This window comes from Poeciliopsis prolifica, unplaced genomic scaffold (assembly GCF_027474105.1).
Source record: "Poeciliopsis prolifica strain line A6 unplaced genomic scaffold, Auburn_PproV2 SCAFFOLD001, whole genome shotgun sequence".
Taxonomy (NCBI): domain Eukaryota; kingdom Metazoa; phylum Chordata; class Actinopteri; order Cyprinodontiformes; family Poeciliidae; genus Poeciliopsis; species Poeciliopsis prolifica.
In genome coordinates this window covers 12,454,848-12,478,190 of record NW_026562376.1, presented here as the reverse complement: position 1 = coordinate 12,478,190, position 23,343 = coordinate 12,454,848, and the positions used below count along the sequence as shown (strand labels likewise).

The 23,343-nt window shown below is 40.9% G+C and overlaps 1 protein-coding gene across 1 annotated transcript; it reads left to right on the top strand.

Moving 5' to 3' along the window:
* polr3b (polymerase (RNA) III (DNA directed) polypeptide B) lies at positions 1-21,937 on the top strand. Its single transcript, XM_055039949.1, has 28 exons — positions 1-160; positions 328-360; positions 686-742; positions 834-898; positions 989-1,064; positions 1,714-1,814; positions 1,892-1,983; positions 2,057-2,174; positions 2,962-3,070; positions 3,635-3,757; positions 5,852-5,968; positions 6,044-6,178; positions 7,239-7,400; positions 7,728-7,928; positions 8,340-8,502; positions 9,620-9,773; positions 9,875-9,949; positions 10,901-10,999; positions 11,104-11,231; positions 13,513-13,722; positions 13,836-13,994; positions 14,387-14,504; positions 14,605-14,747; positions 18,157-18,260; positions 19,220-19,386; positions 19,807-19,920; positions 20,493-20,666; positions 21,629-21,937. The coding sequence occupies exons 1-28, from the start codon at positions 89-91 to the stop codon at positions 21,756-21,758; spliced, it is 3,399 nt and encodes a 1,132-aa protein (XP_054895924.1). The 5' UTR covers positions 1-88; the 3' UTR covers positions 21,759-21,937.
* Positions 21,938-23,343: the final 1,406 nt, after the last annotated feature.

Sequence of the window (23,343 nt, the reverse complement as noted above, 5' to 3'; positions counted from 1 at the left end):
ACGCATGTTGTGGAGACTTCCGATTCTTTGCTCCAGCTCGGATTTCTTTCCAGTTTTATGTGCTTACTGGTGAAGAGCAGCGCGACTCATGGAGCTGCTGGGAGGAGAGTTTGGAGACATGACTCCTCAGGAGCTGGCGGCTCCTGTCAACACCGTGACGGTGAGTTTGAGGACAGTGGGAGACATGGGTTTCCACCACGAGCACCAGGGTGGTGTGTGTGATGAACTGGCAGAGAGGAGTCAAAAAATTAGTTCACATCTGAACACAGTGTCCATCAAATACACACAATAAAGTTGAAGAAAATATATTTCTGGTTTATTTGACAGGAAAAGTGGAAATTGCTCCCAGCCTTCCTGAAGGTAAACCACCATAACAACTGCATTCATGCGCTTTTCACCCCTGGACAAGCTATTATCTACAAGAAAGTTTAATTCTTTTTGTTTAATTACATTTCATGTAGTGTTTGATATTTCCCCTTTACATGAATGTAAATTAAGTCTGTCCCATTGCATAATGACCTTAGATCTGGTCAGTTTAAATGATGTTCATTTGAAAAGACTCAAATTGGTCCAATCAGTCGTGTTGTATTTTTCTTCTCTTACAGTTACATTTATTGACTATGTTATACTTCATTATTGATAATGGACCAGATTCATTATCTACCTCATCTCATTTGCTCTGCAGGTGAAAGGTTTGGTGAAGCAACACATCGACTCGTTCAACTACTTCATCAATGTTGAGGTGAAATTAAACACAAAATGCATATGTATTTATTTATTGGCAGCTGCTGTTTATCCCACTCTGAGCTTAATATGACTGTCTTGTTTCCAAGATTAAGAAAATCATGAAAGCGAATGAGAAAATAACCAGCGATGCTGATCCAATGTGGTACCTGAAGTAAGCCGGGTTCATCCACACGGTTCCTGATTCAACCGCCGTGACTTCCAGCTTCGGATCTCATTTTTAAGCTAAATAATTTCTGCTCAGGTACCTGAACATCTACGTTGGGATGCCTGATGTCGAGGAGAGCTTCAACGTAACCAGACCGGTTTCTCCTCATGAGGTCAGCACAATATTTAAATGATTAGTTTGTTGTCAAATTCTTTAATGGGATAAAGATGAACTTAAATTTGTTTTCTGTTCTTTTTTTGGGGAGTTTTATCTTTAAAATGTTGACATGTCATAATCTTGGTGTGCTTTAATTTGTGTGAAATACAAAAGGATGTTAGAAGCAGCCAATGACGCTTGAAGAGTTGATTTATGGTAATCACAAAGTATGTTAAATCGATTGAGAGATGCTGATCAGGCAGAACAATATGAACACTTACAGATGAGATCAGTAACCCAGATTGTTTCCTCATCATTGTACCTGTTAGTGTTTAGGATAAATTAAGCAGCTGATGAGCATTTCATTGTAAAAGTGGATATGATAGAAGCAGGAGAAAGCCATAAAAAGCGCAGTGACTTTGAGAAGAGTTTTCTCCAAAACAGCAGCTCTTGTTGTGACAGTTGTGGCAGCTGTGATATAAAAAGGATATTATATTGATTATACTTTGTTCAGTTCTATTCAACATGTTGTGGTTTCATAATTTGTGGAAAATAAAGATAATAAAACTCAACCATATAAAGGTTTTGTGCTCAAATGTTATAAAAAGTGATGAACAATTTGAAGGAACTGTGGTTGGTGAAACGTGTCCCATGTGTTTGGTCAGTGTCGCCTCAGAGACATGACCTATTCGGCGCCGATCACGGTGGACATCGAGTACACTCGCGGCAGCCAGAGGATCATCCGAAACGCTCTTCCCATTGGAAGGTTTGGGCTCTCTTTTCTGTCACAGATTCCGCATGTTAAAATGTTTTCACAGACATGTTGAATTCTGCCCTCGTCAGGATGCCAATCATGCTGCGAAGTTCCAACTGCGTTCTCACGGGAAAGACAGCGATGGAGTTCTCCAAGCTGAATGAGTGTCCTCTGGATCCAGGTACAGTGTCAGTGCAGCCGCGTGGTGGAGACCGAGCGGAACTGACTGCAGACGTTCTCCCTTTGCCTCGCAGGAGGTTATTTCATCGTAAAAGGCCAGGAGAAAGTCATCTTGATCCAGGAGCAGCTGTCCAAGAATCGGATCATTGTGGAGCAGGACAGGAAGGGAGCAGTTGGAGCCTCAGTCACCAGGTTAAAATATAACTGTGCCATTTTATTAAACGAAAACCTCAGATCAGTACTTGGGTTCAAATAAAACTACAACTACATCTGAATATGAAGTTGAATATCATTGAAAAGTGAATCTCATCACACACACGCAGTGATATATTTCAAGTTTTTATTTCTATACATTTAGTTGATTATGCTTTACAGGTATTTATTTTCATAAAATATAAATATAACACAAATCCAATAAAACCTTCACTGTGGTTGAAATAAAGTAAAGTTGCCAAATGGAGTCGGCCGCAATCTCTCACAATCCGTAATAAAAAAAACTTGATTAGGTTTACAGGGGATTACTTTTCATATGGGGTAAAGTTGGTTTGGGAAGGTTTATTATTTCTAATAAATTAAATAATCTCCTTAATGGTGCCTTTTTGTTTTACTCTTTGGCAAAAGACGTCATCAACGGGGTAAATACTTTCACAGCTCTGTAGGTCTGAAGATGTGAAGGGAAGAAGTTAAATGTAGAAGTTGTATCATTCCAGTCCTGGGGTTCTGATTATTATTTTTTTCATTTATTTAAGGCTAAATTCTTCATTTGTAATCCCACTTTAAAGTATTGGGTAATGAAAAGATAACATTGTTATCATTCAGTGTATATGTGACAGAAATTGCACATTTTAGGTTGCTGAAGAGCTTGGAATTTGGACAATGTAGACGTATTTAAAATTTCTGCATTTTTGAATATCTGATCAATTTAATTCATAATTTGATTCATAAAAGTGCCACTGAAGCCTGATGTTTTCTATTCCAGCTCCACTCATGAGAAGAAAAGCAGAACCAACATGATAGTGAAGCAAGGCCGCTTCTACCTGAGACACAACACGCTGTCTGAAGACGCTCCCATCGCCATAATATTCAAGGTAAAATCTAGTTTTTAATGACACCGCTTGACCAGTAGAGGGTGCTACAATAAAGCCCAATAAATCTTCACTAAGTTATCTTTCAAGCGTATTGTTTTTATGCTTCATATGAGCCTTTGGTGTTATTGGTCTGTAGTTAAACAGCTTCAAGGCTTTGTGTTGATGGTGAAAATGTCAAAGGACAGCTGGTGTTGTGATCTCCAGCCGCCTTTGGGAAAAACCTCCTCAGACATGTTGTCTTGTGAGAGTGAAGTGTCGGGATCCACATGCTTGCCCAATCGCTTGTTTATCCTGTGCGACTCCTTCCTCCATCTCTCCGTCTCATGTCTGCCGTTCAAGCGGTCCGGTTCCCACAGCCTCACATTTCCATAAGCAAATGTCACACAAACTCCTGACTCAAAGTTCCCCTCTCAGAGCTTTCCTTTTGGCTCCTTGTTTCAGATATGATTCAAATCAACAAGGTCTTTCTCTTCTGAGGAAACGTAAAAATATATATTTTTAAATCATGCAGTGCATACTGCTCCCGTCTTATTTTCCTGTCTGGTTTGCATGTGCTCCCTGCAGGGTATGGGTGTAGAGAGTGACCAGGAGATCGTTCAGATGATCGGCACAGAGGAGCACGTCATGGCCAGCTTCGCTCCGAGCCTGGAGGAGTGTCAGAAAGCTCAGATCTTCACACAGACTCAGGTAATTCCTCCACAGGGCCCTGCAAATGTATTCATGCAACAGCCTTTTTTTACTTTTTACAATATAATGTTGCACAGTTGTAACTCAGTCAAGTTTATTTGTGGAGCACCTTTAAGTGGCAAGGTGCTTTACAAGGTACTTCCCATAATAAAAATACAAAATTACGACATCTTAAAGAAAACATCATACAGTCAACAACTGTATGTCAACAAACATGACAGTTTGATGAAATGTTTTTCACAACTTGAGCAACATTTTTGTTAAATGGATGAAACATCCATATTGACTCCTGATTTGCTCTCATTAGCTTCATCTGAAGATGCAAATATCTTTGTTCTGAAACACAAACACCTGCTAAAAGAAGATATTCAGTTTTTCATTTGATGAAAGCTTTTTTTTCCCCTCACCCAGTTAAGTAACACTTTTCAGATCCTTTCAGAAGCCCCACGTGTTTTCCCTTAACATCTAGAGATGAATGCAATCGGCCAATTTGTTTTTCATAAAGATTATGTTGTTAGCGGTTCCTCAGATGCATTGATGAGGGCATGTTTGGATCCTAGCAACCCCTTCGCCTCAGCCCTCATGCTTCTGTGCCTGCCAGCCTCTGTCACGTCTTTTCAGGGTATTCATTGGCCCTTTGTATTGTGCACAATGAGACCTAAATCTATATAATTAAAGGCAGATAAAGCTGAAGGAACAGTGTTATCAGATTATAGGTAATCTGCCTAAACTAAATGTGACTGTAATTTTTTTTTTTTTTTTTAAATCAGATTCTGGAAAATGGGCAGGAGATTTTATCACATTGTTTTTAATTTCTCTAATTAGATGGTGAATTCTGTTTTAATCAGTTACCTATTATATACTTAGTTGAGAAGCGTTGGGTTTACTAACTAACCTCTGCCCTTCATTAACCTGCTGAGGGTAATTCAGGTGAGTTAACCTGTGAATTCTTAAACTTTATACATTTTTACTAGGAGTATATAAGTCTATTTTTTAATTCGCAATTATCTTTTCTAATCATTGATTACCAATATTTGCATATCGATAACTTATCTGCTGATGATCGCTGCAGAGTTAAAGTGAGCAGATTTAAGATCGAACTTTGCAGACTTGACTGTGACTTCAAGTATTTGTTGTATGTCTCCCTTCATCTTATCCACTTCTTAATGTTTCATAAAAAAAAAAGTAATAATAAAACCAATTCAAAACATCATTCTGGATGAAACCAGAGCTTTGGATAAAATTCATAACTGAAATACTAAAAAAAAACTTTTCTGTTGGTTTTACACAAAGAGCTCACAGGTTTATTTTACACTCATTCAAGAGTAAAATAAATTTTTCGATCTGATCACTAAGCATCACTAAAAAGTGATGCTTAGTGGATTTTAATTTCTTTTATTTTAATTTTTTGTTACAGATGTGACAGTAATCAAAAATAGTGGGGGGGGGGTTCTTCATTTTTTTTATACCACATTTAAGTGCTTCAGATAATTTATTAAGTTTTATTCTTACGCAACAATAAGTTTTAGAGAGTTTTGAAATTATTTTTTGAAGAAAAATGTGCCCCAGTGACTCCCGATTAACTGTGACTGACCACATTAGACTCGCCTTGTCCAGGCCTGATTACTACCAAAAAAATGTGCGCAAAAAGACGAGTAAGACTTTTATCATCAGCAATGAGCTCAGAGGCTCATTTAGTCAAATTTGTCAGGGACAGAAAAAAATACAGTGTTTTATCCCCAAACTTAAAATTGAGGTTTTCTCCTATTAGAATAAAACCCTAATCCAATCCACTTCAGTCAAAATAATTCATTACAATCAGATTTTAGTTATTTAGTTCAGTGCAGCTGGTTGAATTGAGTAATTCTGCAGTCATCCCTCATGTAGAGCAGACATATTACCATTTATCAGGAATAACCTTCAACACAACCTGGATCAATATGAGCAGCCGTCTGCTGGGACCAGTGAGAGGTCCTGAAGAGCAAGGTGGCAGTAATGGCTTCAGAAAAGAGGAAGAAGTTTTTGATTTTTTTTATAAAACATGAGTCCTCACATGACAGCTGACAGCTCCTCTTCCTCCTCTTGGTGTTTCAGGCTCTGAGGTTTCTTGGGAACAAAGTCCGGCGGCAGCGGATGTGGGGAGGCCCCAAGAAGACCAAGATGGAGGAGGCCAGAGAGCTGCTCGCCTCTCTCATCCTCACTCATGTTCCTGTATGTAAACGGACTAAAATCTCAGATTATTCCTGTAGTTTTAACCATGGTAACTTTTGTAAATTTTGCTTTCAGGTGAAAGAGTTTAACTTTCGGGCCAAATGCATTTACCTGGCTGTGATGGTCCGGAGGGTGATCCTGGCTCAGGGTGACAACAAAGTGGACGACAGAGATTATTATGGGAACAAGCGACTGGAGTTGGCTGGACAGGTGAGACTTCACTGTGAAACCTGTCCTGCAGGTGGTTTCATTTAGGCTTCACTAAAACCTCCATTGGGTCGGCAGGTTTTGTGCTCAGAGACAAAACCTTCAGCTCCAGAAGGTTCTCCAGCTTCGTTTGGACAATAGCGACTCCCTGTTGACCTTGTTGTTTATGGGTTTCTTCAATGAAAGGTGTTTATTCCTTTTGAATTCCAGGAAAACAAAACGTTCTTATTAGTAATTGGTTTGCATCTGTGCTTCGGTGTGAATAGATCACAGGGCCGCACCGGCTCTGATCTTTCACCTGCATCTTTGTTCCTGCCACCTTCCTTTAATAAGCCTTTCATTACGTTTCCTCAGCTCTGTTTTTCTCCCCGTTTTGTTTTCGCACCTCCCTCCCCTTTTTGTTTCTGCCTGGCTTTGTCAGGAGGGAGATATGCAGTGGCACCGAAATCCCAACGCTGTGGAAGCATGGGGATTTTTCAGTACCACGACAATAGAACCGCTGCCTTGACTGGAGCGATTGAGCTAATCCGCGGCCTGGGCTCTGATAATGTAATTACTGCTGTCTTTAGGCCTTTAATTTCACCCTCCTCTCCCAACCTGCACTGTGTAAGGAGCAGAGATGGGAGGAGGCAGGGCCCTCTTTCAAAAGGAGGCTTACACATCAACGACGCCTGCAATCTCCTCGCTCTCCAATTATGGTTCCCTGACATTCAACTAATTGGCCCGGCTGCGCAATGGAAGCTTAATTTCTTTATTAATTTCAAGCAGCCTGTTTGTTTTGATATATGCTAATGCAAAGGATGTGGTGGGGGTCTGGGGGTCCGCGGTGAGACGCTTCCTCCTGCAGGCCTGGCGGAGGAAGACGAGAACCTGGGACGGAGGCCAGGTCGGGGTCATTTCTGAGCCAGCACACCTGGTTATTAAATCTGACGGCAACCTTGATGCCGATGTGATAGAACGACTCTGCTGTCTGAAGTGACTGTTTTTACTGCTGATAGCCATTTTGCAAACGGTTCCAAGACCGTCACGCCAAATAAGAAGACTCCCCTTCTTCTTCCTCCAGCTGCTGTCTCTGCTGTTTGAGGATCTGTTCAAAAAGTTTAACGCCGAACTGAAGAAGATCGCCGACCAGATCATCCCCAAGCAGCGAGCCGCTCAGTTCGACGTGGTCAAACACATGAGGCAGGATCAGATCACCAACGGCATGGTCAACGCCATCTCCACAGTGAGTTTGGACAAAAACGGAGAGCACGGTTCTGTCTCGGACCTTTCTGCACAATTTTCTTTTTGTTTTTGTTTTATAGTTGCTCTGTGTGAGAAAAGTGACTCTCTTTCCAAAGTCCTTACTGTTACTGAAGACGGTTCACTTCACATATTATTCACTCAGTAACAGCATCCACACTGAAGCATGCAACCTCGTAGCGCCGAGTACTGTGTTCCCTCTGATTGGAAAATAATCTGTTTTGATTTTTTCAGAGCCAGTCAAGCTAAAAATGGACTCATTTTGGTCATCAGCTGATTTCTCTGAGCTGTGGTCGTTTCTCATCATCAGGGGAACTGGTCTCTGAAGCGGTTCAAGATGGACCGTCAGGGTGTCACCCAGGTTCTGTCCCGTCTCTCCTACATTTCGGCTCTGGGGATGATGACCAGGATCTCCTCCCAGTTTGAGAAGACCAGGAAGGTCAGCGGGCCTCGTTCCCTGCAGCCGTCCCAGTGGGGAATGCTGTGTCCGTCCGACACTCCTGAGGGAGAGGTGAGAAAAAAATCCATCTGAAAATAACCCAGACATACCGTATCTTAACCTCTGATCCTCTTTTCATCGGAGTCCATATAATGCTAATCACTAATTGTTAGCACCACTGGTTTGTAGCACAGGATGTCTCGAGGTGTACTAGCATAAACCATGCTGCTGCAGGCACCAATTTTCCTGCGATCCTGCAAGAATAAGTGGGTATCTAGAACGAATTCCAGTCTTCAGATTGTTGGAAGGTGGTAGAGACTTACTCTAAACGACTTCCTGCTGTTGTAAACAAACATGTAAACAGTGGTATTACCTGGTAAACCTGTAAAGATGAGCTCCGGCACATGTTTGAGGTCGTTTTCTGGACGATTCTTTTGAAAATGTTCATTTCTTTCCTTTTTGCTTTGACCTGTGGCTCGGCAGGCCTGCGGTCTGGTCAAGAACCTGGCTCTGATGACGCACATCACCACAGACATGGAGGACGGGCCCATCATCAAACTGGCCTTCAACCTCGGCGTGGAGGACGTCAACCTGCTGTGCGGAGAGGAGCTCTCCTACCCGAGCGTCTTCCTTGTTTTTCTCAACGGTAAAACTTCTGCTGAGAAACTTGCAGAGCCAATGAGCAGGTTCTGAATAAACTCCAGCTGCTTTAGGTCCTTTGAAAGAAGCTCTAATCCAGCCGGTTTTAAATGCATTGCTTACATTAAGTGAATTCTTTCCTGTTTAGTCAGAGGATGTAATTTTGTGGGACGCTGATAAGTCTTTAATTTCATGGCAGCAGTTGGTGTTATTCTTGTGTCAAAACTTGGCCCTTTAATTACTGTATTTGTTTGTCTTCGCTCTGATAAATGTCGACTTATATTAGCTGCCGTACTATTTAATTAGTTAGTAGCAGCAGGTGTCAAAGCCCTTCGGATTGTGTTTCCTCACAGAGGCAGAGCACAGTCCCTCCTCTGTTCGCCACTCGTTTGTCTGTCAGAACCGATATGAAGCAACCGCAGCAGGCAACCAGAGCTCTGCTTCCTCAGAGTATATGTTGCCATAAAGCTCCTACGTTTCCTCTACAGCTAAAGCTTTTGAGTGAAAGTCATCTCTCTTTTCTTTCTGATTTGCTTCTAAGGAAAGCTGACTTCATTTTTTTGTTTTTTTCCTTTAATGTTTTACCGTACAGCAAAAAAAATGAGACCTTGGAAGTGCTTTGTAAATTCATTTCGATTTTGTTTTGCAATATTTGATCCAAATAATTACAAAAACAGTGTAATTTCTAGGTCATTTAGCCACTTTTCACTTGACAAGTTCATGCAATAGATGCAATTTGTTTACATACTAAAAAATTGCTAGAAGCTGCTAATCTTAGCCAGATTTTTAAAATTTATTTTCCATAATTGAGCAGCCCTACTTCTGAAAAGACAAACTGAACTTATTTTGTCAGATCACACAGCTGTAAAACTAAACTTTCACCAGCTTCCAGAACATTCACTTGACTGAGACTATTGCTGCTCAGATAATTGCCTCAAATCAGTTGTAAAACCTGAAGACACAATTCTTTCTGTCTTCCCGACAAACTGCACATTTATTTCATTTTGGATGATTTCTGTAAAACCAAACAAAAGGATCTTAGCTAAAAGCATCTGTTCATCCATAATGTATCAGATCTCCGGCTGTCGCTGCCGTTCGTTCATCTTTCCACGTTTCCTCCGCAGGTAACATTCTGGGCGTCATCAGAGACCATCGGAAACTGGTCAACACCTTCAGACTGATGCGCCGGGCGGGTTTCATCAATGAATTCGTGTCCATCTCCACCAACATGGCCGACCGCTGCGTCTACATCTCGTCTGACGGAGGACGACTCTGCAGGTTCGGGCGCTGTTGAAACATCAGAAGCGTATATCTGTGAGGGTTTTTTGTTTTCATAAAACAGTAATCAGGAGTGATTGTTGTGTTTATTCTCGCCGCAGGCCGTACATCATTGTGAAGAAGGGACAGCCGATGGTAAATAACAAACACATTGAGGATTTGTCTCAGGGCTACAGGTGAGTGATGACCATTTTGAAGTCGACAACATTAAGAGACCGCTGCACTGAACCCACTGATGATCTCATAATTATTCCACCAAATATTGATTTCTGAGTTAAAACATTAGTATTGTTGTTTCTAAATGAACATGAACTTGTTTTCTTTGCATTATTTGAGGTCTGAAAGCTCTGCATCTTTTTGTTATTTTGACCATTTCTCATTTTCTGTTAAGAAATACAACATTTTTGTTAGTTTCAGAGACATGTTGTCAGTAGTTCATACAATAAAAAAACGATGTTCATTTTATCCAAACATATACTTATAAAAAGTGAAACAAAAGAAACTGATCATTTTAATTAATTAACTTATTCTTTTCCAGAGCTGTACCTGCCAACAACTTTAACAATGTATGCAGAGCTCATTTTGAATAAATTTAGTTGTTTATTCTTCAGTATCAGGGGAAGTTGAGTTGAAAGTTCGATTTTTTTTCTTTCTTGTGTACTTGTTCTTATTTTATATATGATAAAATAACATGTACAGTTTCAACTTTGGTCAGCAACTCTGAGGATGGCTCAAACACTGCTGTCGGAAATTTGACGTTTTTTTTTTTCACCAAGTAGTAATGATCAAAAACACAAATTGGTCCAAGCACATACCCTCTGATATCCCATATCTCAGTCTTTAGCTGGATATGGCTTTGCAATCTGGCATATACATGTATTTTTTAATCTTTAATGGTAGTGCTCCGTCTTTGACCTCTACATCTTTTTCAAGCCTTCATTAAGAAGTCATTTTTCTTCTTATCACCAGACTTTTTTCTATGCAGTTTTGAACTTTTCAATCAAGGTTTCCCTTCTCTTCTTTCTGGGAGTAAAAAATTGTAATATGTTTTTTTCAGTTCTGTATGAAGCTGTAACATGTAGTGTGTGAACATCCCATCTGATAATTCCTCAATCTTTTTAACCCAGAACGTTTGAGGACTTTCTGCACGAAGGCCTTGTGGAGTATCTGGATGTGAACGAGGAGAACGACTGTCAGATCTCCCTTTATGAGCACATGATCAGCAAGTATGTGGACGAAAACAGATAAAATGTTAAAAAAAAAACAAAAAAAAAAATCCCTTCCTGAGTCACATCAGCCGCTGCTGCTTGTGTTTATTTCCTCCCTCTAGAGAGACGACGCACTTGGAGATCGAGCCCTTCACGTTGCTCGGCGTGTGTGCCGGCCTCATTCCCTACCCCCACCACAACCAGTCGCCCAGGAACACATACCAGTGCGCTATGGGCAAGCAGGCCATGGGTAAGGCGTCTGCTGACATGGCTGCCTAGAAAAGTTCCTCATTTCATTTAAACTTTTTCCAGATGTGGAAAAAAAACAAGAGTCTAAAAAATGGTTTTCTACGCGTATAGTTTTGTTTCGTTGTGTCATTCCGCTCTCTTTTTGCTCTAGTGTTTCTTTCTTTCCATTCTGCACTTCTTCTCTTCCTTCTTTCATTCATCCCTCCCTCATGTCCTTCTCTCCTTTAATTTTTCTTATTCCCTCAGTCTTTGCTGCCTTAACTTAGTTCCTTTTTTCCTTCTATCCTCTTGCGTCCCCAATTTTATTAGGGACGTGTTCTTAATCACTAATCCCTCCATCATTTTGTTCTACCTTCTTTGCTTCATTCATTCCGTTATGCTTCCATCAACCTTTTCTTTCCTTCTTTTCTTACTCTTTCTTTCCTTTTCTTCCGTGTGCTTTCTTTCTTGTTCTGTTTTTCTACACCTGCCTTGTTGTCTACTTCCCTCATTAGTCGTTTCCTCCTTTCCTTTCTTGGTTCCTTCCCTTGTTCATTCTGTCATGTTTCCATCAGCCCTTCTCTCTTTCCTCCCTTCCTTGTTTCGTTTCCTGCCTTCTTTTCCTTTGTTTTGTATTTTATATTTCCAAATTAACTCAAAGGACTGAGAACTCTTATCTTCTACCTGCTCGTCTCATTCGGCTGCAGAGACTCTCACTGGCAATATTTTCATTTTCCATGATTATTCCTGGAAGTCTGGACATTTTTTTTTTTCTGAGTTGAAAATAAAATGCACAAAAAGGACATTAGAATAACAAGCAGTGTGGATACAAGCAACCTGCTGGTTCTTCTCCCCCAAAACTCGTCTCCTGCAGCACTTCTTGTCAGAATACATTTGTATGTGTGATTGAGTGTTTGTCGAATGTGTGCGCGTGTGTGTGTGCGCGTCGGCCAGAGTGTGTATGCACGCGGACATCAAACATGGGGCGCTTGTGTAGGTTCTCCTTTGTGCTGTGTGTGTGGAGGCCCTTTCCCTGCCAGTCACCCAGAGTGTCATTAGCAATTCATTGTGTCTGCTCAGGCTGAGCTCGGGGGGTCAGTGTGCTCAGCTGCAAAAGCCCACAGAGTGCGCACCCAAAGCTCCTTGGTAACCAAAACTTCCCAGAACGGGTCGGCTAACGTTCGTAAGAGCCGGAGTCACACCCCCGCCCTCCCCTCCTCTTCCTCACTGCTTCACCTCTGCTCATCCATCCCTGCCCTTCCCCCATCCTTACAAAAACACTGACTGGAACTATATTTGGCCCAATATCCTCTGTGTTGTCTGTTTTGTATGGACAGCCCTTTACATGTGCAAATCTGGTTGTGTGGCCTGAGCCTATTATCACAGGCTCTGTGCTTGTAGGCTGATTGTGCAGTAATAGCATCTGACAAATGTCAAGGCTTCCAGGGAGGCCAGGCCTTACGCCATAACTCTCCCTGTGAGCTCTTTAGAGCAGAGTGAGGCAGGAGGACGAAGGTCTACTCTTGCTGGGCGTCCAAGGAGCCAAATTTATATTTTTCAGGAAAAATATATATTTTAAATTGGGTGTTTTCCAGCTCTGAATAAGGATGGATAAATATTCATATTTGCAAACGTCCATCCGTTCCCCAGTTAGTTTGTCCGTCCGTTCAGCTGTTAATTTATGCACATATGTCTTCATCCATCTGGTGAAGATGGATCATACGACTGGTGCTGAAACAATTAATCAGATTAATTGTGATGAATCAATTATTGACATAATTGTTAACTAACATTAAATGATTAATCGTTAACTGGAGTATACAGACTCTAAAAAGGTAATTTCTTGAAAAAAGAACATATTCAGATCAATCATAAAGCCAAAATTGTACAAAAACATTTGTCTGCGAATACGTGACTCATTGAGTGGTATAGTTTTAGTGGTTCAAATTCACTAAAGGAATACTATGCTGTTGCTTTTTATGGAATTAAATGTTTAGGCTGTTTAGTAAAAAAAGGAATTTATTTATTTGGATTTTTAATGTTGTCCTAATATTGTATTGAAAGGGTTTGTGGTTCAAATGAAAAATGTTCCAATGTGTTTATCTGATTAATCAATTAATTATGTGGATAATCAATAGAAAGTTGCACATCCCTGTGTCTCTCAGGACTACAAGTCGGACTGTATAGGAACCCTAACTTACGTTAAAAATGATCCAATTCCTGTGCAGCCATAAAATGATCCTGGAGTAAATATTCAGATTAAATACATATAAATCTGGTTTTCTGCTGTCGTCTCCTGTCAGGAACTATTGGCTACAACCAGAGGAACCGCATCGATACTCTGATGTACCTGCTGGCCTATCCTCAGAGGCCAATGGTCAAAACCAAAACCATCGAGCTGATTGACTTTGAGAAGCTGCCGGCGGGTCAGAACGCCACCGTGGCCGTGATGAGTTACAGCGGCTATGATATCGAGGACGCTCTGGTCCTCAACAAAGCCTCGCTGGACAGAGGTGAGACTCCGCTGCTCCTTGCAATCCACTGAACTCAGAAAGCTTTCCCTCAATCCGAGGTCAACTCTTCAACGTTTTAGACTATGTGGGGCTGAATGTTTTCTTCCCCTCAGGATTTGGTCGCTGCCTCGTCTACAAAAACACAAAGTGCATTCTGAGGCGATACACAAACCAGACCTTTGACAAGGTGATGGGGCCCATGCTGGACGCTGCTACGCGCAAACCAATATGGAGACACAACATCCTGGACGCTGACGGCATCTGTTCCCCCGGTGAGAATCCGCTGCTGCTTCTCAGTATCTCAATATTAGTTATGCAAATACTGTTAATAGTGCAACATGATAAAGACTTACAAATCTTTGAACTACAGAGATGATGATGGCTTTAATTAATTTTTAAAGAGTTTAGGAGACCTTGGAGGAAGAAATAAAAATTAATTAGGCTTTGTGTAATTCAATTTAGATTAATTACACTGTATGTATCACCACTTGAATGTATTTGAGTTGAATAGAGAAATGTGTTCAATAAAAAAGCGGTTTGCAGGAAAGTATGCTGAACTCAATTGCTGTTAAGGTTGAGTTATTTAATGTTTTAGCACAAGTAATTGATAATTGTTGAGGCTTTAGGATGCTGACCTGATGCTGATTTATGATGTGACGCTCAGGTGAGAGGGTGGAGAACAAGCAGGTGCTGGTGAACAAATCAATGCCAACCGTCACTCAGACGCCACTGGAGGGCAGCGCCCAGCCAGGTCAGCCGCAGTACCGAGACGTTCCCATCAGGTGAGGCCCGGCAGGCTCTTCTGCACTTCAGTTCAGCTTCTGTGTGAAGCAGAGGAATCATGGTGTCTGTCTGTCTGTCTGTCTGTCTGTCTGACTGCAGCTATAAGGGCTCAACAGACTCGTACATCGAGAAGGTCATGATCTCGTCCAACGCTGAAGACGCCTTCCTCATCAAGATCCTCCTAAGGCAGACGAGGAGACCAGAGATAGGAGATAAATTCAGCAGTCGACACGGGCAGAAAGGTTAACACACGGCACATTTCAACCCTAGATCAGAACAAACGTCGGTCGTCTTCCCAGGAGCAATTATTGGGTCTAGAAACATAAATTTATCAACTTTGAAGTTTCTGTTCAGTTGTAAAAACACAAACATGCTCTGAAATCTCATTAAATCTGCCCGAGTCCCCAAAATCTAATGTCCTGCAACTTTTCAATGCATCCCTGCTTCTGTGCACCTGAACCCAATGAATGGAAGATGCTGACGAGCCTTTTGATTCAGACGTGTTCGAGAATCGAGACATGCAAAACTTGCATGGACTGGACTTGGGAACACTTGATCTAGAACGTTCAAATTTAGGAGACTCACAAACATAATTTTGCTAAATAAATTCAGCAGGTGACATGAACATAAATGGAATAAGTGTTTACTAAAAAATGTTGTTATGGGTGAAGAAAAGTTGCAGGTCACCTCTGTCGACTCAACAGAGCTTGTTGAGTCGACTCCCAGTGGCCGTTTCTGTCACTTCCCCCGTCCTCATCTTTCAAGAGCTCTTTTCAATTAATTGGCTCTTTGTCCTGTGCCAGACTATGCAAATTTATTACACCCAGCAGTATTCTGGTGTGGGGGGGGAGTGTTTACAACCGTCATTGTTTTGCAGCACCTCCTCTATAGAGGGCCTGTATGATGTTTTAATCAGAAAGCTAACTGGCGCCATGCATAATTTACTCTCTTCATTAGTGCGGTGGACGCTGGGCGGTCAGCTCGGGGCGGGACAATGTCTTCCGTCCCACATAATGACGAAGACGAGGGTCACCGTGGGGTTAGCTGCAGGAGCAAAGGGGTGAAACATCCAGATGTGTAACCGCGAACAGCTGGGTTTCACTTGCTGCTCCATTCAGATGCGTCATTTGCTTTGGAGTCTGACGTGAACCGCAGCTGGACTAAATATTAGTAATCGAGTAATCTATTGATTATTCTCACGGTTAATCGAGTAATCGGTCTTAAAAAAAAAAAATAAAACATTCACTCAAATCACTCGAGGAATCGTTTCAGTCCTACTAAATATTAGCGCTGATGGTTCAGAGATGCACTGACCGATCAGCTAATTATCGGAAAAATGGTTCCCTGTGTAATAGATGCACCATAAATAACAATTTATTTGTTACAATAATATTTACTTGCATTACAAACTTTACGTCTTAGATTTATCAGAGGTTTAGCATTTTTATAGCTCAATAAATTAAATATAAATGGACAAAATTTAAGAAAAAAATCATTTCTACACTTTTAATCCTCAAAACATCTTAATGCCTGGGGTTTAACTTGCTTTTATTTGTGTTACAGAGCAAAAAGCTTTTCAAATCTAAATGTCTTGGTCCTTTAAGGTTCATCTGCCAGAGATCAAATTGGACAGTTTTATCCTTGGATCTGCTCTGATTTTTTTTTTAATTGCAGCTCAAATGGTGAAATACTATTTTATAAAATTATAAAATTAATGAACATTAAGAACTTTCTCCAATTCTGATCTCTGAATGCATCAATGAACATTAGAGCTTAATAAAAATCAGCCGACTGATTAAAGAAACAAATGGCTTGATGGATAAATAAGGATCATTTCTTCATTCGCTCTTTGACTCAAAATTATTAAAGCAAACTTATTTTTCCCTCCTTGCTCCAGTCGTCAGATTGGAGATAAACTGAACAGGTCAGACCTCAAATAAAATGGAAACTTAGTTTCGGCCCCTGATCAGTGGATCGATTATTTTAATTGAATCTTTTAGGAGATTTTCAATAAACTCAGAGAGTAATTTAATTGGAAGTGAATTTAGTTTGCAGTGTTTGCTACTCCGACATCCCGGTCAGCAGAATAGGTTAATTATTTACCAGTCTCTCTCTCTCACACACACACACACACACACACACACACACACACACACACACAGCTGTGGAGGAGGTGCAGGGTTGTCGGTATTGGGGGCCCATTGTGCGAGGCGTCAGTGCGGAGCTGTATGATCGGTGATGGAGGGTCCCGGACCCTCGCTGTTGTCTTCCTTTTCTCTTCTGATTTCATGCCTCCTTTATCATTCACTTTCACACAAAACAAACAACACCAAAGATGTCTGCCGCTATAACCAGTCCGTGTGTGTGAGACTTTGTTTTTCTGTGTTGTTCCTCCAACCTTTTTCACATCTTTCCTCACTGATCCTGATTTTTTCTTTTATTTTGCTCCTGCTCCTTTTTTCTCTTTCTTCCTTTTGATTTTTCCCTCTTTTCACCGTCTTCCTGCTGTTGGACGACTTTCCACCAGCTTGCTGCACTTGTTCCCTCTCCACATCCTGTTGCCACATCCTGCACAGCATCAGCAGTCAGTCGACCCGCTCTGGTTAATAACACATTTTTCCCACGTGCATCGCCTCAGTTTCTCCTCTCCAGTTGATCCCCTCCACTTCCTCCGAGTTAAACTGAAAGTCATGGGTGTGTAATCCTGCTCTCTCCGTCCAGCTAAGCACCTTTCTCCACTTCCTGTCTCAGCTTCTCTTTCTCCATTTCTCTTTTTTTTTTTTGTTTTTCATTTGCAAATGGGGCAACAATGTGTTTGCCCTGGCCGGGGAAGAGTGCTCCGGCCCCCCTCAGCAAACATTTGCCCTTGCACTTAAACCCCTGGAGACCAGGGAGCTCGTCCCCACATCAGGCGAGTCAAAAGAAGACCTTGTCTGTCCACATGAGTATGGAAATGTCACTCTTTGCTGGGGTTCCTCACACCGACGAATTCCAAATTACAAACATGATTTCTTTTAGAGATAGAAAAACTAAATAACGGTCTCAAACTTACAAACTGCACTGTGGATATTTACATTTAAGCTTTTATAATCTACACCTGATAGACAAGGCTGAGTGTAATTAGTTTTGATTCAGATCTGATTTGTTAAAATGCAGCCAGAAAGTTCTTCACCAGCCTGCTGGTGGTTTGGCAGATGCTTTCTACTAGATGTTTTGGGGTATTTTTATTAAAAATACGAAAACTCAATACACAGACTATTGATTGTAAACAAAGCAAACATAAAATCCAAATTGGTGGGAAGAAAGTACAATTAAAAGAAGAATTTAGTAGCAAAGATGATCAAGAATGATAATCTTTGATTAAGTGTTTATGTTCATCCACATAAAATTATGATGACTGAACAAACATTAGCAATAAGAATTTATCACTGACTCAATAAAAAAAGGTTATTTTAAAAAGTTTCAGAAAACCAAATGTGGAAAGTTATTGTATGAAATCCTGCAAAAATCAAACCTTCATAAAAGCCCAGAGCTCATTTTTGTCTGGTAACTCAAAGTAAACTGAAAGTATTAATTCAGAGCCTTTCAAAGAGTGTTTGAATCTTTGTGTCTGCCCTGGCGCTGGTTGAACAGCCTCTGCGTGTGTTTCAGGTGTGTGTGGCCTCATCGTCCCTCAGGAGGACATGCCGTTCTGTGACACTGGGATCTGTCCAGATATCATCATGAATCCCCACGGATATCCGTCCAGAATGACGGTACGACGCCTGCTGCTGTCAGAGCCGTGTGCTTTGGTCCACATGTTTTATTGTATTTTGATATTTAACATTGCGCTTCATTCATTTTGATTATTTTCTGTCTTTACAGTGAGTAAAATTGGTTCATCCCTAACACGTAAATTCATGCTTACATTTTTAAATAGTTTTTCTAAAGCATTAACTCAAATAGTCTTTTTTTAAGTTCTCATGTTAAACTGACTCCTGACCCTCGGTTGATATGTTTTGTAGTTTGGACCTGGAAGTTTAAACCCCTGTGTTGCCTCTCCTGAGACAAAGCCCTCATTATCTGCTCTCCTCTTCTCTCCGGTTTATCGTTGGCTTCCAGAGCACACGTCCATTCACGGCGTTAAGCAGCAATCTCGCTCTTTACAAACAGATATTTGTTGCTGCGGAAACGGTGCCAGCGAAGCCGCCGCCGCCTCTGGCAGAGTGTGGAAGTTTCTTTTTTGTTTTGTGTGTTTTTTTTTTATCAAACACGCCCAGAACTGAAGAGCAGGACAGACTGTGGACAACGTGAAGACTTGTCTTGTCCTCTTGTCTGGATGCTGTAAAAGCCCGATGGATCTTTACTGCTGAAGTTGTGTGCGTGTGTGTGTGTGTGTGTGTGTGTGTGTGTGTGTTTGCTGGGCGTCGTTGCCTCGGAGAAGGCTCAGAAATGTTTGGCTCCGGAGGATGTTTCTGTGGCCTGAGAGTGATACGAGGGTAGGTGTTTGCCTTTATGTGGCGGGGTCAGGGGTCTTCGGGGTGCAGCCTCACAGGAATTGTTGAAGTCGGTCATCCTTGGACGGATGTCCTCTCCCTGAGCGGAGGGGGGGGGGCGGCGACATGTGTAATCTAATTTCACCCACAATAATCAACACTTTGTGTCAGAGGCGGATAAATCCTCAAAAATATCCAACTTCTGGTCAGAGTTTTGTTTCCTCTCCATGTTTGATCAGGTTGGAAAGTTGATAGAGCTGCTTGCTGGGAAGGCGGGGGTCCTGGACGGACGGTTTCACTACGGGACGGCCTTTGGAGGCAGCAAAGTGAAGGATGTGTGCGAGGATCTGATCCGATACGGATACAACTACCAGGGCAAGGACTACGTCACCTCAGGAATCACCGGGTAACTTAAAGAGAGGATTATGCAAACATTAAATCTGAGCAGGACAAAACACGTTTACATTCCCCCTTCATGATCGTTACTTTGGGTCAGCTGAGCTCTTCTGATGCAACGACTATAAAACATAACTTCAGTGAATAAAAAACAAAAATTTGAATGTGTTGAAGTCTTTCTCGTAACCAACCAGGGTCAAATATATACATACACCTTCATTACTATTTGGTGAAATTTTTCCCAGGAAAATTGGATAATTAGGTTTCTGATCATTTGAAAAACATTTTATTTATTTACTTATTAAAGAATGTGAACAGAGTCACAAATCTCAATTAGTTCTTTTTTTTGGTTCACTGTAAGGAAATATTCTTATGCTTTTAAACTTTTCTGTGTTGGATCCAATCATGTGTTTCTGCCTTTTGTCCTCAGAGAACCTCTGGAGGCCTACATCTACTTCGGACCGGTCTACTACCAGAAGCTGAAGCACATGGTTCTGGACAAGATGCATGCCAGAGCGCGAGGGCCCAGAGCTGTTCTCACCAGGTGAAAACAGGGAAAAAAATCTAAAATCTCAGAGAGATAACATACCGAGGTGTAAGGAAGAAATTGCAACATTTGCTTCATTTTCAGTTGTTGTGGTTCGTTTTCACAACGCAGTGTCAAACAAACCAAACAAAGGAACGACACGAAAACCTTAGAAGACACAAGCGCAACTTCCGTATTAACAAAATGTAAACAGAAATGGAGCAGTGCCACCTTTTTACGGTTGAAGGATTTCTCTCTGGTCTTTCTCCCGCTAGCATTAGACTTTCACATTTGTTTTAGCTGCACTTACCCAGAATGCCCTGCGCTATACTTGGCTTCCTGTCCTCAGAGTGATCTCCAGTCTACATATGGACTCAAAGCCCGCTTGAGTTCACGTCAACAGAACCAAGACATGGACCAGTTTGCTTGTTTTTTTTGTTTGTTTACATCAGAGTTCGATTGCATGTTCACACCTTGCTTAGACTGAAGTGGACGACACAGGGTTGGTGTGAATGCACCTTATATGTTAGTGGTCAGGATTGCATAAACGATCCTTCGCTGAATGTGTTTGTTTCAATCTCCACCAACAGGCAGCCCACCGAGGGTCGCTCCAGGGACGGAGGTCTGCGACTGGGAGAGATGGAGCGTGATTGCTTGATTGGCTACGGAGCGAGCATGTTGCTGCTGGAGCGTCTGATGATCTCCAGCGACGCCTTCGAGGTGGACGTGTGCGGACAGTGTGGCCTGCTGGGATACTCTGGCTGGTGAGTCGTAACCACAGATCTCAACAACTTGAAACACAAGTCGTTTCATGAAGGTTTCAAAGATGAAGTTTAGGCCAGATCTCAAGAAAGGCTTTGTGTGAAGAAGATGATGAAAATGAATAGTTGAATTTGAGCTCATAGGGGTGTTGTATTGTTCACATTAGAAAAAAATGCAGTGACAACTGGCTTGGCCACAGCAACCAAACTGCAGCTGATAAAATGATCAGATTCAGACGAGCAGAAATCGAATGAGTCCGATTGCTGGACAGGAAACAGGAAGTGCTCACTGCAGCACTTGCTACCTACTCAGGACACAGCGAAGCTGCAACTGAACTGCAGAACGTTTTCACAATACGAGTCTGTAGAAACGGAAAAGTCCCCAGATTTGTCACTTGTTGTGTTTGTTTAATAAAAAAATAGCTTGAAGTGCCTGAACAGTCATCAAAGGACCAGTGCATCTTTCTTCCTGACGCCCCTCTGCTCGTCCCACATTTGGCCACACCCCTCAGTTTATCCTGGCTCCGCCCACTTTGCTGGGATTTTTTTGTGAATTGATCAGGGACAGGGTTAAATGTTTACCGCACTCGGGTAAAGTTCACCCCAACCCCGGTAAGCGACGGTAACATTATGAAAAGCTTGTGTCACATTTATTATGCTAAAATTGATCAGTATTCAGCTGAGCTTCAACTCAGAATCTCTTCTGTATTAAGTTTCCCTGAACAACATCTGGACATCGCTGTGATTTTTTGAGGAGAGGAGATAAAGTTCATTTTCTTGCTTTGAACTTTGACAAACCACAGATTTTATTTTTCATAGTAAAACCACAAGCATTCTTGACGATTTCCTGACACCAGTTCCACTTTTATTTTGCCAACTGCTGAATATTTTTGGAGTGTCTCTTTAAAGCTGCAGTTCCAGTAGCGGCCGTCATCGGGATATCTGCGTCTGTTTCTGGTGTCCAGGTGTCACTACTGTAAGTCTTCCTGCCATGTTTCGTCGCTGAGGATCCCGTACGCCTGCAAGCTGCTGTTCCAGGAGCTGCAGTCCATGAACATTATCCCTCGCCTCAAGCTGTCGCGCTACAACGAGTGAGAGGCGGCAGAGGCAGAAAGCTGCAGACGCTGGAGTGGATTTGATGAGGGAGAATCATCAAAATCCAGTTTATGAACTTCTGTTAAAGTTTATGAACTTCAAATGTACAGTTTGGAGGTTTTCATTTATGTTAATGCCTCATCAATAGATGTGTAGTTTGTGTAAATAATAAATGCAAAAACAAATGTTTCTCAGTCATCTTGTGTCTGTTGCTTAATTGAATTAATCTGCATTTCTTTACAAATATTAAGACTCCACCATAAACTGGATCCCTTATGTTGCTCCTGTCTCTCTATTCATAGTTACATGACATTTCTAATCAATAATATCTCCTTCTAGTATTCTAATATTTAAATTGGTGAATTTTGTCTTCTTCCTAAAATAATTACCTATGTATAAATATTTTTTTATTTTAATTTTTTTGCCAAAATTGATTTCTTAGGCTGTTGTTTTAGGAAGGTGACAAAGTGTTTCTTTGCTCTTCAGATGATTAAAACATTCATTTAGAAATTGGATTTCTGATTAAATGTAAAATCTTTCTAACTCTTAACAATTGTCAAAAATTGTTCAAACCACAGAGTATTTTGTAGAACTGTGTGTGTTTGCTCTCTATACCATGACTTCACATTTTCTCAGACTAACGTAAACATACAATATATTTGGATAAAATTTTTGGTTGTAGACTGAAACTAAGTCGTGCCTCATGGTGAATCCAGGAACAATTTGTGATTACCTAGAAGTCTGTGACTAATGTGACAAAATGTCAAGGAGTGTGAATAATGTTTAATTAGATAACCAAGTCTAAAACTGCACAGGTGAAACTCGGGGATTTAATAATTAAGAATATCTAAAATCTCACCACCATCTAGAGATGTTTGCTCCAAAGATATTTACCAAACTTAACTCAAGTGAATATATATAACGTTGAAACTATGTGGTCAGTTGTTTCTCTTACACTTTATTTCTGTCACTCAAAAGGCTTGTGCATAAAAAAAAGACGTCCTTCATATTTAAAAATTTTTTTTACATCACCTCAAACTAACAAACCAGTTGAAACTTCAACACAATTCTGGTAACAAAACATCAGTGAGATTCACCAACTCCTCCAGGGAGAGCAATTCAATCTCCAGGCAGATTTATCCCAGGCTTGCAATTCATGGCTGCAAAAAACTAGATATATATGTATATATATATATATTTTTTTTTTTTTTCTTCAATTTGGTGCTTTCAGTAGATTAGTTCAGTCTATGCATGTAATTCACAGTAAATTCAAACCTGTGTTTTGAATTATTCAGTATTGGTATTGAACACAGTCCAGATAAATCATTCAATTTCAATTCTTGCTACTTGCCAGAAATAACTATACAAGTAAGGCACAAAGTATTCATACTTAAAATATTAATAATTTTTTATTAATTTTCTTTTTCCACTTTTAACTTGTTTCTTAAATTATAACATTTTTAGTATAATTTAAATGTTGCTGTATTTCCTAAAAGAACCTGACTGGCTTCTCATAAAATCATCTAACTGTGTTTTGTTTTGTTTTTGAATCTGTTTTCAATTGGAGAAGATCACAGCGCCTCAG